Source organism: Eurosta solidaginis, chromosome 3 (genome assembly GCF_040869045.1).
Source record: "Eurosta solidaginis isolate ZX-2024a chromosome 3, ASM4086904v1, whole genome shotgun sequence".
NCBI classification, from domain to species: domain Eukaryota; kingdom Metazoa; phylum Arthropoda; class Insecta; order Diptera; family Tephritidae; genus Eurosta; species Eurosta solidaginis.
In genome coordinates, this window is record NC_090321.1 from 250,141,739 (window position 1) to 250,157,990 (window position 16,252).

The 16,252-nt window shown below is 36.5% G+C and overlaps 1 protein-coding gene across 4 annotated transcripts in view; it reads left to right on the forward strand.

The window, feature by feature from the left end:
• The window catches only part of Rgk3 (Rad, Gem/Kir family member 3), a 413,265-nt gene that overhangs the window by 75,294 nt on the left and 321,719 nt on the right, over nt 1–16,252 (forward strand). For all 4 annotated transcript variants that reach the window (XR_010951308.1, XM_067775892.1, XM_067775895.1 and 1 more), the window contains exon 2: nt 135–680. Coding sequence is in view for 3 of the 4 variants with exons in the window: in XM_067775892.1 (XP_067631993.1) it covers nt 450–680 (231 nt within the window). In the remaining variant the exon portion in view is untranslated. The remainder of the gene's footprint in view (nt 1–134; nt 681–16,252) is intronic.

Below are 16,252 nucleotides of genomic sequence, written 5' to 3' on the forward strand. Positions count from 1 at the left end.
AAGTATTAACAATATTGAAATTCACTTTAAAATTAACGACCCTAATGTTCATATGCAGATTTACATACTTTTTCACCCATGCTATTTACACACATACGAGAAAAACTAACTTCACATTTTCTTTACCTTTTCAGAAGACTTGTCACAACCTAAATGCTCAACTCAAAATTAAATAAAAGTGATACAAATTTAAAATATTTTTAGTACGCGCAAGTAAATTTTAACAAAAAGAAACACGCAAATGGGATAATAATTACGAAAAACAACCAAAGACCACATCATACGTCAGACAAAACAAAAATGCAAAACACATAACACCATTGCATCCAAAAATAAACGCACATACGCATAAACACCCAAACACACGCACACCTGCAAACACAGCATACACGCAACGAGTGCTAAAATTAAGTTTAAAAAAAAAAGTGCATTGAAAATTCAACCTCAAAATGGTCGATGACTATTCACCGATGCGAATGCAAAAGAAGACGCGCAGTGCTTCCATTTGCGCAACCAGCGGTGGAAGCATTGAAACGGTCATACACAATTTGCCAACATATGGCAGCGGTGCACAATCGGGTAATGCCACCCCCGAAAATGGTGGAACGCCTGGCTATAGACGTCGACGACCGGCAACACGGTCACAGAGTGCGCGCATCACCAACACAGGCGCAAGATCGGTAAGTTGAAACGAATTTTTAATGCATTTTTAGTTTGCACAAATGTTGATATATATTTTTATGTTGTATGCACATTTCTTCGCGGTATGGTTAGTTCAATTTCTGCGTGTGCATATTTGATTTGCTTGGTTTGCTCATGGCATCACGTTTTCATGATTTGACGGCCCAGCATACAATGTAGAGGTTTATGCCGGTCACCTAATCGGCGGCGGCGGCGTAGGCTCTATTATATACCGGCAGCGGCGGCGTGGCCGGCGCGCCGACAAAGCGATCGGCGTAAACCTCTGAATTGAATGGCTGGACTTGAGAGTATCACATTGTCCACAACTAATGAATATGAAAACATACTGCTGACGTCAGTGGTATGTTTGACGATCTGGAACAATATCATTAACTTACGCATGAGTATCTGGGAGGCTTGTAATGCGAAAATTTAAAAAAATATTATTTGGAAAGGTTTTGTTTATATATATTTAAGGACGTTTCGGCCATTTCGGAAAGATCCGCGGTTTTTGCCTCAAAATCTCGTGGATCGTTCAAAAAATTTCTGGAGTAGTTCCTTGCGGAGAGAGGGGGAAATACTTAAAATGGTCACACTTTTGTAGCGTAGTTTCACCGGAGGCGATTTTCTGGGCTAACTCTAATACCCGTCGTCGGCATGATTTCTTTAAATTATTTGCGGCTCTGTGTGGGTCATGACTATCGTGGCACAGTCTTAACGATTAACATCAATGGTGGCTTATTGTTGCTCGCTCCAAACGGCGCCTTCAGTTTTTTCGGCTGTTTCTAAGAGCTACAATTCCCGACGTGGGAACACTAGCAATCCCGACCACCAGTCGCTGCCACGTATCTTGGCCCTTATACCATATGCCAGCACAGAAGCTATAGGACTGCGACTTCGAACTCATATCTTCGTGGACGGCACTTTCCTGGAAGCCCTAGGTGTAGATCCGAAGACTTTCTGACGGATGTTTTTGTCGCGCTATGCCTCCCAGCTACACCAAAAAACACCTTGAAACGTTAGGGGGTAACTATTCGGCCAAGGATGCCACCCTCGAAATCATAAGCAATCTAAGTGCGTTCTCATGGGTGAAAATCGTATAATCCTTGGCGCATCTACATAATTTAAACTTTATAAGGACCGTGGATAAAAGTAGTAGACCAAAATTTGCAGACGTTTATGTTCGATACATTGACTTCAGTAGTCTTCGTTTCCGGCGTTATGATATAAGAGCTCATTATGGATGACCAACTTCAGTTTTCAGACTAGTTCGACTATCCCCTGCGTTAGGGTAGTAGAACACCTGGTCATTTGTTCGACTGTCTTGAGAAAGCTTTTGCTTCACAACTTTGAGTGTTCTTGCGAAGGACAAAACCTAACCTGGTTAAAAAATGTGCCTACGTATTCAAATTTGTACAGGAGCCGTCACGTGTAGGTCATATTTAAACATGGTTGATAGGCTATATCCAATGTGATTCACTCCGAGGGACTAGTTAGGGATAGGGCCGGCAACTTTAGGAAATGTCAAACCGGGAGACTTGTGTGGAATGATGAAGCGTGAAAATCAAAATTAAGATTTCAGACGTTATTTTATAGTTAGGCAAATAAAGTGATTTTTCAAACCCTTCTCATACGTGTGGAAGATATATGCAACTTAACCCTCCTATAGATTTTGTGGCCAGACGAGACGATAAGGCTTTATTTTCGTGAATAACTTTACTTCTACCCACCCGATCATGAAAATCTTTAGTGAGTTTTTAAGTTTATCCGAAATCGATATTTTTTCTTTTTATTTTATCTGATTTTTTGTACCAAGGTTGATTATGTCACATTTTAGCGTTGTCGTTTGGCTAGACGAACATAGCCTATAAGACCTCATAGTTCGTATTCATTTCAAAATTTATCAATAAAAATTCAAACTTATTTCTGGGTAGTCACAGTGTGCGACGAGTTTTTTCAAAATTTTAGTAAAAATTCAAATATTTGTGGATTTTGTTTTAATTTTTTTTTGTACCAAATTTGATTATGTCACTTTTTAGCGTTGTCGTTTGGCTAGGCGAACATAGCCTATAAGACCTCATAGTTCGTATTCATTTCAAAATTTATCAATAAAAATTCAAACTTATTTCTGGGTAGTCACAGTGTGCGACGAGTTTTTTCAAAATTTTAGTAAAAATTCAAATATTTGTGGATTTTGTTTTAACTTTTTTTTGTACCAAATTTGATTATGTCACTTTTTAGCGTTTTCGTCTAACCAGACGAACATATTTTTAAGCCTATAAATTTTCATAGATCGAATTCATTTCAAAATTTATCAATAAAAATTCAAACTTATCACAGTTTGCGATGAGTTTTTTTCAAAATTTAAATACAAATTAAAATATTGTTCATAGTGTAAAATTTCGTCTGGCCAGACGACAACGCTAAGATATGTTGAATTTATTCACCGCTAATCGGAGGGTTAAGTATGAGCCGAGAATCATTTCAAAGAAGAATTTAAAACACTGGAGCCTACTAAAGAATTTTGCATCACTGATTTCGCTTATTCTTTCAGCCAATCGGGTTATAAAATTCGCCACCTTTTTCGGGTAACTTGCTTTTTTAACAACTTTAAGACAATTTGAAAACATGTTCGACTTGGGACATTTTATTTAAATTCAAAGTTCTTTATTAATTTTTTAAAAAAAATTATGCGAAGTGATCACTTAAATTTATTATATAACTTTTCTATAAGTGTTTTTATTTAATAACTTGGTGAATTCGGTGATGCGAAATCCGTGTTAAGTTGGCATTGAAAGCGCCTGTTTTCTCAAATCACTTTTGAACGGTTAGAAAGTGTTAAATTTCGCAATTGAGTTTTTATAATTAGCAGTGATGCGCATCCCTTGATACCCCTTTCGACCATATCGGACTAATTTTCAAGATGAACAATAAATGGCCAAAACAGCCTTAGAAAAGTAGAAAATATAGTAACGCGCCGAACGCCGGCGTTGCCGCCGCCGCGCCGATATATTTAACATTCGGCGGCGGCGTTTATCGGCGGCGTATATGTCTAATACAATGCGATTTGCTATTTACTACTGCTAAGAAAGAATAACTTTAATCTGCTGTGTCCGATTTTGCTATAAATACCCGAAGAGACAGCTAGGCATGAATCAATAGAGCTCCAAAAGAAGCTTGAATATATCGCGGGCACGGCACTAGGAAAAGACGTAGCGGTAATAATCGCAAATGACTTCACCGAAACAGCCATTGAGTGCGGAATGTCATCGACTAGCCCAAGAGGAAGATGAGTAATGGACATGGTGGCTAGGATGAGTTTTACTTACTTAAGTGATTGGTGCTTACCGTTCAAACGGTTATAGCCGTCACACAAGGCACGCCAGTCGCTTCTTCGTTGTGATAACAGGCGATGATGTCAATGTCCTCAGCGCAAGTCAGTAATTGCACACTGTTATGGAATAGTATTCCAGAACGCTTAACTTCTGCAACTAGTGTTTTATGCAGCTTCAAGTCAAGGAAAGCGCATGACAGGAAGTTTGTTTTTGGTTTCGGGTTTACAGTCCAATAAATCAGAAAAACGCCTTTTGTTATATTTTCGCCAACGTTTTATTTTGGTCTTCTTCAGGGCTCAAAATTACTGCGTTCTTCCTTGTCCAGTTGTTTTGTATAAATATTTTGTGTTCTACATTGTGCAGAAATGGTCTTATATAAAATTTTAAATTATAGAGTTTTGGGATTAGTTTTTTTATAAGTTTGAATAAAATTGAAAAGAAATAAAATGAACACAATGTTAATTCAAACAAAGAACTATAGTTTATACAAAACAACTGGACAAGAAAGAACGCAGTAATTTTGAGCCCTGAAGAAGACCAAAATAAAAGGTCGAAACGTTGGTGAAAAAATAAAAAAGCCGTTTGGTTTATTGGAATGTAAACCCGAAACCAAAAACAAATTTGCAATAAATAAAAAAACAGTCGGTCGTACAAAAAAAAAAAAAAAACACATGACAGGAAGTTATCCTGTCTAAAACCTAATTTAGAACGGCTCGGAGATTCTTCCCACTTTTGACTGAGCTTATGGTGTTGCTTAACATCATTTTGGACCGGGGAAACCAAATTCAGACGTAGCAATATATAGGCAGCTCTTTATCGTGCATTAATTCTATCATCATCGACTTCGAGATCGGGTTCACATTCATGCCACTAACAGTCATAAATTCTGCCATATTGACCATATCCAGTAGACCAGCCTGCGCAAAAACAAGGACGATAGCATCTCAAGGCAGTGAAAGGTGTTAGAAGACTTTAGTGACAGTGAGAACCAATACATCTCTTTTCTTGTAGAGCTACAAAATGCCCCTAGGTCGGAAATAATTGGATAGTAGAAATCTACCAATCTGGCCGTCAGTCAGACATTTAACAAACTTATATATATCTATCCTACCAAATTTAAAAGGCAAAAAGGCTATTTACTGATGTATAAACGAAATAGCAGAAATAAGACATAATTGCTTAAATGGAGTATATACAAGGGCGTCACAATTGGGATAAGCTTTGGAAAACTTCTTAAAAAGCTTCTTAAGCAAAGTATCGCACACGCTATAGAACATATTGGAGGACTATCACCTGGGCAACATGGCTTCTAGCCTGGAAAATGCGCTAAAGGCAAGATTGAAGATGACCTTACTAATGTAGGATTATTATAACAATGTCCTACCAAATTCAGACAAGTTTTACCTCTTTCAATCTTAGACTTAAGAAACGGCTTCCACAATGTGACCCGGGCAGGTATGCTGGCTACGTTAGGGCAGAGATTCCAAATTTCATGCTATATGCGGAGCTTCATCAAAAGCTATTTTAGTGATCGTGTCTTTAAGCATGAAACCTCAGAAAATCCGCGGACTATGGAAGCTATATATGGAGCAGCATATGTATTAATTCTCTGTTTTCATGTATATTGAATTCTTCTTGAAATTTCCGGCGATTTATTCTTAGTCAGATAAGTACACGAAGTCGTTGCAGCCCGAAACATTGAAAACAAATGCATACACACACAAACAGAGCGGATGCTCCTAACAAAAAGCATATACCGCTTCCTTTGAAATCTTCTCGGGAAATATAACGTCAAAGAAGGAAGTGAACCGTAAAACAGTAAAGTAGGCTCCCGACTCACATACTGGGCGCAAATTCAACATGCTAATGAAAAGGCATCTTAACAAGTATATTTGCCAAGCATTTTGATGCCAAACATCGGCGGATCGGCGGCTGTTGATGAGTGCTTTATTAGAGGGTAATTTTCATGCCCCTGAGTGACTAGGGTCTCGAAATATAGGCCAAAACGTGGACCCGGGTACCCCTAGAGTTTGTTTATAGAATATGGATATCAAATGGAAACTGTTGATAAGTGCTTGAGTAGAGGGTAATTTTCATACCCCTGGGTGACTAGGAGATATAGGCCAAAACGTGGACCCGGGTACCCCAAGAATGTGTTTATAGAATCTGGATATCAAATGAAAACTGTTGATGAGTGCTTTAGTACAGAGTAATATATTATCCCGAGACGGACTGGGACTGGGACTGAGGCTCGGAGTGGGACTGGGACTGGAATAAAATACATACCACCCTCTGGGACAGGCAATAAGGGATGCAGAAGAATAAGAAGAAATTAAGAGAAGAGAAAAGAGAGAAAAAGAAGGAGACTGAAAAAGAGATAGAGTGAGACGAAGATAGAGATAGATGAAACGAAAAAACGGAGGGAGGAGTGAATAAAAAGATTAAGAAAAAGTGAAGATGGGGGGGAGGGGGGGAGGGTAGAGTTAGACGGAAAAAGCTTATTAAAAGTATGCAGATAGACCAAACTTATGGAAGAACAAGGTCTGCCGGGTCCTCTAGTAAATATATAATAGCCATGAAAATATTCTCTTCAAATAAAATGAAAGAAAAAAAACTTTTTTATATGTATCTATAGCTGATATGTAAAATGCAAAATTTGTTTATTGTTATGTTTATTATTTTTGTTAGTTGCTACAATCCTGAAGATGATTGCCGTTGAGCAATCGAAATATATCGATTTAAAAGAAGAAACAAAGGGTGTTTTTAATTTTTCAATTATAAAACACGGACCTAAAGCCAGCTATAGATACATATTTAAAGATAAAAGGTCGCCAAAAAATTCATAAAAAAATTTTTTTAAGTAAGCTTTTATTATTGGTTAATAAAATTAACTAAAAAGTAAAAAATAAATTGACTGTAAAGAAATATAAAAATTTATAAGTTCATGGTAACCTTTAACGATAATTAGGCTTCTTCGTCTGCGAAAAAAAAAATTCTATATTTTACATAATTATATATTTTTAACATTAAAACTTTACACCTAAATTATTAAATCTTACAGTTTATATCACAGTCCTAATTGTTCTAATAAAAGCATGTTACTTGTGATAGCAAGAAAAGGAGGTCCTAAATGTTCTTAATTATGCCATCAAAATTTAACACGCTTTTATTATAACAATTAGGACTGTGATACTAACTGTGTAACTAACTTAAAATCATATTTTATTGTGACTTTGCCTATGTCGCGTTCAGTTTACAACTACTCATTGCAGATCTTCGCTCTATTTTAAAATAAAATTCCAAATTTCGCTTAGCTAAAATTCCATCGCCAAAAATCTATCGAACAAAATCAAGTGCGCAGAAGTATATGCAACATTTAGCGATAACATCCTAAGTTCTACGTTAGTTGTATAACAAACAGAGTGAAGTTACCTGCGTTCTTGAGGACTTAGGCTTTTATGCCAAGGTGAGCACAAATTTTTATCGATAACACTGTTATCGATTTATTTATCGAATTATCGCAAAGTAGTATTGCATTGTCATAGGAGTTATACATGCGTGCAAAATTTCAGCTCAATCGGACACCGGGAAATGTATCAAATTTAACTTGCAAGATTTGATTACAAACAACAGCCAAGTGAAAATAAAAGCTTATAAAATTGATTTCTTATATGTCGTTTGGAGTCGACATACAACACGTAGCTCCCGCCAATGTGTAGGAAAGAAAATAGGCATTATACCAAAAACTTGCACAGAGCGGCTCAAACGGCAGGTTCTCTGCCCCAGCGGGTTAGGGGGCTTAGAATATACCCGCGGTAAGTATGCCTGTCGTAAGAGACGGCAAAGTGCACAAAACTTTTTTATACATGAATGACAATATAAAACATCTTTGAAAAAAAATTGTCAAAAATCAATACGAATTTTTAAAGACTTATCACTTACACTTTAATAAACTTAAAAATTGATTGGGCTACAAAATTGCATACTAAAAATGTTCAGATAAAAATATAAAAATAAATATAAGGCGCGATAACCTCCGAAGAGACTTTAGGCCGAGCTTCTCTCCCTATTTACGCCGTGCACCTTTTAATTTTTCCTACAAATTGGTGGAATGTGACCTACTTGTTTTATGCCGACTCCGACCGGCATCTGTAAGGCAGGTGAGTTTTCGCTGAGAGCTTTTCATGGCAGAAATACATTCGGAGTGCTTGCCAAACACTGCCGAGGGGCAACCCTGCTTAGAAACATTTTCTTTCAATTGATAGAACTTATTTCTAAAATTTTAATGTTTTATTGACCGAGGTGTGAACCCAGGATCTTCGGTGTGGTAGGCAGAGCACGCTACCATCACACCACGGCGGCCACCAAAAAATTAAGATAAATGTAAATATAATGTGTTGAAATAATTTCTCAAACTAGTTAAATCATAACTTCTGCGTTATTTAAGATCGGCTGCTCAGTTTATTTCAAAGATCTGTTATAGTGATCCCTTTTGTTTGAGCATGCCCTATGGAGAGAAAAATTGTACCTGTTTATAACTGAACGAATAGTGTCCGACCGGTCATCTTTATACTTCTACGTAAACTGTCTGACAGTTCATTTTTCTAGTCTCCTTTATGCCCTTACGGGTACTTTTTGGCAAGTCATCTTTGTATTGTACGACAGATCCTCTTCGTACGCTACTAGCAATTTGTTCGTTGTTCGCCTACTGGTACTGTCGGATAAGTCCTCTTTTTACCCGTATTTTTGTATTGTCTCTTAGGGCCCAAACACATTCGACTTTTGCGTTGTTTTGGTGCTAACGCTGCATCAGCAGCTGATTTTGCATACCCGCGTGCACATTGCTATGTTCGCAATCCACAGACTACGCAACGAGGGCGCCAAAGTAGATCAAAAAGAATTCAGAAACTTTCGTTTAAGCATGCTTCATGATATCTTCAAATTTTAAGTTGTTTTACTGAACTTAATTTAATTGGTGTGATTTTTAAAAATTTATTTTGGTTTTCTGTCAAAAATATTCTTATTTTTTCATTGTGGCAGGAAAACTTTCCACGTGCACCAATGCAAAAGTCGAATGTGTTTGGGCCTTTAAAATCAGCTATACAATTTTTTAAATTGACTAATCCTAACTTACGACAGGTACAGAAAGTTCTGCAAATTTAGAGCACCCTATAAGTTGTTTAGTAATGACACAGTAAGCTTTAAATAAATAATTTTTCAATCTACGTTTTACGACATGTCTAAGCTTCTGAAGTCAAGCCTTCAACAATGTTAGTTTTAAAAATCTGGCGAAGCTCACAGGATCATCTTATGACACTGTCCGAAAATAGGTTATGCGCTTCAAGGAAGGTGGCTTACAGAAGGACAAGCCAAGAAGTGGCCGCTCAAAAGGATCACCAGACACCCAGTTCGAGAAGAAGGTCCTATCCCTTATAACGGAAACCCGGTCCATGTCAACGAGAGATGTTACCAAAAAGCCAAAACCACACATTTGCACGTCACACGAATCAAGCAGAGAAATACTATTTAAACGTACAAAAAAAAAGTCCCATAACGAAGCGAAAATAGACGTTAAAAAAGCAATACCCTTGCACGTAAACTCTATTAGACCAAACTGGCAAATAAAAGATTTTGTATGATTATGAACGACGGAGCGTACTTGAAAATGGATCTGAGAACGTTGTGAGATACACAATTCTATTGCTTGCAATCTGGAGAGAATATTCCTGATTCGGAAAAACCATCCAAATAAAAAAGTATAGCAGTAAATCTGATTTGGCAAGCTATTTGTAAATTATGGAAATAAATCCACACCGTTCTTCTTGCTTTCTTGTAGCGGTTGAATTTCAAACGCTGGGCGAACTCTAATTTTTAATGATTACCTATATGCTGTGAGTGTAGAATATCTGAGATAATATTGTTCAACGAAGTACTGAGAACTTAAAAAATTATCTACTATTACATTGGTGTCTCTTTACTACTGACGTTTTTTGTGTTCGCATTTCTTTCGTAGAAGTCGTTTATTGCTTTATTATTTAATTTATTCTAATTCAATAAAGAAATTTTCTCTCTGGGATGTTCTGTGCTACGCTATTATGCATCAAATTAAAAGAAATTAACTTACATCGCACTCCACCGAAAGCGATGACTTAACTTGGAAAAAATTCGATTAGTCTAGAATGAATCCGGGATGAGTCGCAAAGGAATATGCGACTATAGCCACTTTTGATCTCTTTATATAGGAGTGATCCATTTCGTTTAAGCATGTCCTATGAAGAGTCTTTCTACCCATACGGGAATTTTTGATGATTTTATAATTTTTCCAAACTCTTATATAATATTTTAAATTTGTTTTCTTGGTGGTATTGAACTTTACCCATAAGGATCTAGAGAGGATCAATAACACCCCAATGCACACTGGTCGGTCTCATATGGAGTTGGTGGCCAAACATTCTTCCAGTAGGAATATCAACGTGAAACTTTGGTCACGGCTTTACAAATATGTGAGAAGTATTTTTTTCATAAAATTGGTGCGGGTTATACCTTCATACCAACCCACAACCACCCAATTGCACCGCATACATACAAAAAGTAAGTAGATGTTGCGAGGGGGGTTGGGATTTGGTAAAATGTGTCTATCGCAAATACAAAACATCTTCCATACTTAACAATAACAAAACAACAAACATACACAAAAGTTTACATTTGAATATTGTCGACTGGCTAAAATAATGTCGTATGTTACATGTAAGCACATATAACATACGACTATAATTTATCAGGGTGACGCTGTCAGAAAACTGTCGCTAAACATAGTTAGTGGCATAAAGTGATATTAACACTTTAGAATCCTCAAACTTTGACTAATAACAGAATATCAGTCCCAACGCGAGAATCGGTGAGGAACGCAACTAAAACTTTAGCTGAAATTTAAATATTTGTGCAAATAAACACTAATAAAGGCACTGGTGAAGTTTTAAATAACAAAACAAGTAAGGAAGGCTAAGTTCGGGTGTAACCGAACATTACATACTCAGCTGAGAGCTTTGGAGACAAAATAAAGTAAAATCACCATTTAGCAAAATGAACCTAGGGTAACCCTGGAATGTGTTTGTATGACATGTGTATCAAATGAAAGGTGTTAATGATTATTTAAAACGTAGTTGGCCTTAGTTCTACAGGTGGACGCCTCTTCGAGATATTGCAATAAGGGTGGACCAGGGGTGACTCTAGAATGTGTTTGTACGATATCGGTATCAAATTAAAAGTATTAATGAAGGTTTTAAAAGGGAGTAGCCCTTAGTTGTATATGTGAAGGCGTTTTCGAGATATCGAACAAAATGTGGACCAGGGTGACCCAGAACATCTTTTGTCGGGTACCGCTAATTTAGTTATATATGTCATACCACGAACAGTATTCCTGCCAAGATTCCAAGGGCCTTTGATTTCGCCCTGCAGAAATTTTTCATTTTCTTCTACTTAATATGGTAGGTGTCACACCCATTTTACAAAGTTTTTTCTAAAGTTATATTTTGCGTCAATAAACCAATCGAATTACCATGTTTCATCTCTTTTTTCATATTTTGTACAGAATTATGGCATTTTTTTCATTTTTCGTAATTTTTGATATCGGAAAAATGGGCGTGGTCATAGAAACCTACATACCAAATTTCATCAAGACACATCAAAATTTACTCAAGTTATCGTGTTTACAGACGGACGGACGGACAGACATGGCTAAATGAATTTTTTTTTTTTTCACCCAGATCATTTTGATATATAGAAGTCTATATCTATCTCGATTAGTTTATGCCGTTACGGATTACCGTTATGCGAACAAAGTTAATATACTCTGTGAGCTCTGCTCAGGTGAATATAAAAAAAGACACAGCAAGCTAAATACACTAAAATTATTTCAAAATAAATTTTACAAAATTAATTTTTCCTTTTTTCAATATAATGATATTTTATTTTTTAAGTAGCTTAAACTTGCATTTAATTTTTAACTTGCTCACACTGCAAAAACCAACTAATACCATAACCTCACTTTAGAAGCTATTCTTAAGGAGTACAGTTCAAATAAAACAAAAACAAATATACCATTTAAAAGGCTGTTCTAATAAGAGATACTAACGACACATTTGGTAACAAACTTTTTACTTCAATTTTTTATTTTTGGCCTATAGAGCCGACCACTGTGAAACGTAGGCAAAAGAGAACAATCGAAGACCACTTTCTTTAGGGATTAGTCGCAGGGTAGTTACAGGAATATAAAAAGCTTTCCGTCCATCCACTTTAGCAATCGAAATGTTCAATCAACAAGTCAAACACTTCATCAATATTAGGAGAAGTAGACAAATGAGAATGAGTTTGGCACATCATTAACAAGATTTCATGTAATTTGCTGTGTGAACTAAATTACTTAAATTGCTTTGCAAAACAAAAAAGAATTTGTGAAGTATTGCGTGCGACCTAAAGACTTAGAAAATATTAATGAAGACTTATATATATATTCTTGCGATTGTGTATGTATGTGTGCGCAAGCGAATGGCTTTCGGTAATTTGATTGATTGATATTTAAGTGTTTGATTATTTGAACCCTCCGACTGTGGGTCTTGTCACTTTTTAAGAATTCAATGTCAAACGCTTCCATATTAATGCGCCAAGAAGAGGAAGCAAAAAGTAATTTCATTTGGCGTCTTGTAGTCGATCGAGTAGATCAAATGCCAATGAGAATGTGCCGTTTACGTATGTAAATACTTGCCAAGTAATGGAGTGTGCTCAATAACCAACATATGCATAGAATGATGGCTGTAAGTACATTATTCACATAAGTAAGTAGACAGATGTGGCGTCTAAGTAGTGGCAAAGGAAAATTGCAAGCGATGTACCTAACAGGGTTGCCGTTTGGATACTCCAATTGAATAATTTAATGATTGGAAACAAAGATATAGAAAACCACAACTAGATTTTTTCCTATCTCTTGTTATATATAATTCCACTTGGGAAAAGAAATATAATTGATATAAAGCTCCTTTTTCCAAAGATATAGCTTATTTTATTCGTCCACGACCTTTACATAAAAGTGGGCGTGGTCTTTAACCGATTTCGTTAGTTTTTCTTCAAAGCTTTCCTCATAGTAAAGGCAACCTCTCTGAAGAATTTTGTAATGCTATTTTCGTGTTCGCTGCTGTATGTGTGCGCACACTTAAACTCGTTTAGCATACAATATTCGAATCTCAATATAAAAGTTATTAAGTGAAAGGAAATCGACTTCAAAAATAAAAAACCGGTTTTAGTAATACAGTGGCAAGTTCGTATGCTTACCTTCAGCCCCCACGAAAATATTTTTAAAAGTGAATATACTGTGGCGAATATGAGCAGTTCTATACATCACTATGCTGCTACTAAATAAATGCACAACAACAATAAAGCAAGCAGCCACACATACACATAACCAGCAGCTTGAAGCAAAAGAACAAATCACGCAAAATATGGAAAGCGTCACATTATAATGAATTATCCCTAAGGTGATTCTGGACGAAATATATTGAATAGGGGAATTTATTCACACGTTATCAAAGTGGACGAACGCGAAAGGCCAATGAACGCGTTTATAGGAATATCTCTCAGGATATCTCCTCTGAATACATTTAAAATTGTTCCAGAAACTTTCCCGGAATGGAAGGTTAGTATAAACATGAAAACTATAATATTGTTGGTCCGCCGACAAAAATCTGGCCTCGAAGCGACTGGCCACGAGTTATATTCTCAGAATAGCGCAAAATAAATAAATTCATTTCAGTTTTATAAGGCGCGGTTAGCCCCAAAAATACCCAAATATGGATTTGCAGCTGCGTTCAGATTACTGTGCTCGATTAGCCCCCAATCTTGGTGAGATGCCATTTTGAATACTGTCAATAGCGGAGTTAGTTTAACTCCCCATTAACAAAATCTAAGCGACTCTCATGGTTTTTAATAAGTAATAAGAGAATCCTTGACTGTTGCCTTAACTCAGTTTTGGCTCAAACTTCCTGATTTTTGGAACTTACTACGCATCCCCAACCTTAACTGATTAAAACTTATTATGCACTAATAAGAGAATATGAATCATGGCCAATCGTTCCCTGTCCAATTTATGTTTTTATAATACCAGTTAGCGTGCGGGATCGCTTTTTTGTGGTGGAAAGTTTTTAAAGCCATGGGTCATCATATTCGTTTTTCTCAAGAGACGCTGTATCATTGGGACTCTAATTTTGATGTTTATATTTGCTCCAATTCCGCGAAAGTCTCTGGAGCATTTTTGAATGCATTCAGAAGAGTCATGATGACGTCGTCCACTTCAAAAATGAGAGGATAAAGTCACCTATTTAATATATTTCGTTCATAATCTTTTTAAGAATAATTTATTGTAATGTACTCCACCTACTATTTCAGTATTTTGCGTGATTTGTCCTTCGTAAACAATTATATTAATTTTATTCTTCAAGGATAAAACTATTACTTGTATGAAACGCAAACTGCTAGGAACTTTCAAGCTATCTCGCCTTAATATACCACCTAATGAGTTGAGGAATTGTCGATGTTAATGACAATAACTAAAAACTTTCGTTACATAACTGTAATGACCGTAGAAACGATGTAGCAGGGAACACATTGTCGTCGGCTTTTTTATGAATGTAAGTCTAGATAAATAACCAAGTAGTATAATATACACCTGTTCTAGAAGGCATATTCGTGAAAAGTCTAGACCATAGGAAAAAGAGAGTATAAAAGCAGCGCAAGCTGAAGAATGATGAATCAGGTTGAATTCTAACACGCCTGTGAAGTACTACTCCCAAAGTAGTTTAAATAAAGAATGCTTTGTTATACTGAATATTCGACAGTTCATTGATTCGAACGACAGCAGAAAATGCTCAATAAGCAGAATTTCCCAAAATTCGTTACAATACTTTAGTGAAACTGGTACGTAAAGTTCGAAGATAGAAGAAAATCCCTACAGGTAGGATAACTGTAACCTGTTTATCGAAGCACAGGGTATATTTAAATTTATATGGGGATATCTAGATCGCTTTTGGTCTTTGCTCCCAGTATATGGATGCTAATAGAGACAGTGGTAAGCTTGGACGGGGTAAGCTAAAACGCGAAAGCTCTGGAAAATGGAGTTGACGATATAGAAACAAAAATCAGGACTTCCATGCACAGATCTACGAGACTCAGGAATAGTCTCCCAAGCAATCCTATCCCTTTGGGGTACTTCTTCTCCTCCTCTCGGTGGAAGGTAGCCGCATATAGTAAGTAGGCTATTGAAAAAATACGCTCTACAAGTCATGCTTGCCATTGTGTATGGCTTGGAATCATGAATGGTGTCCAGAGAAGATGAGAATGCTTTTGAGGTGTTCGAGAGAAAACTTCACCTGAAATATTTATGATTAGGGTTATATTGATGAGCTGTATGAGCCCAAGGGCTATGCTGGCTAGGTCATGTTATGCGCATTGGGCGATTATTATTTACCGCACAGATCCATTTATTCAATTAAAAAAAGTTTCTCTAAGCCCATCGGAAGTGGTTTGTTAAACGCTCCAATTGCATTTCTGCTGTGAAATATGTCCCGCCCTCCAGTTTGTAAAAAAAATTTTATGGAGCACGACGCAAATTGGAAGAAAAGCTAGACCTTAATTTCCACGAATGTAGATTGCACCAGGTATCTATTTTATTTATAGATCCTCAGTTGCTTTGGTGCATTTTTTCTTAAAAATAAAATATTCAAATCAAAAATAATCCCAAGACTAATTTCAAAATCAAAACTACCAAAAATTTCATAGCCATACATTTTCTATACACAATGCCCTAACTCATACAGTTCGCAACTCAAAATTCAACCCATAAAATGCAAAAATTTAGTCAGTCATACCTGTGTCAAATGTCACCACTACTATCAAACTAAGCACACTTAGTTATTTCGCACTCATATTACCAACAAAGGTGCAACTTCACCACAAGGAGTGAATTCGTTTGCTTAATTGCTGACTTGCGTGTCGCAATCAAATGTCACTGGGGAAAAAAGTGTGTAAATCACAAAAGCAGTCGGATAGAGTAGAGCATGCATTAAATTGATATTGGTAAAAGTTCAGCTACCATTATGTGGGTGGAGTGCAAAAAGAGATTAGAAGAATATTGGGGAAACTTAACAGATTCACACCTACATGCATACACACATATACACATATTTCTT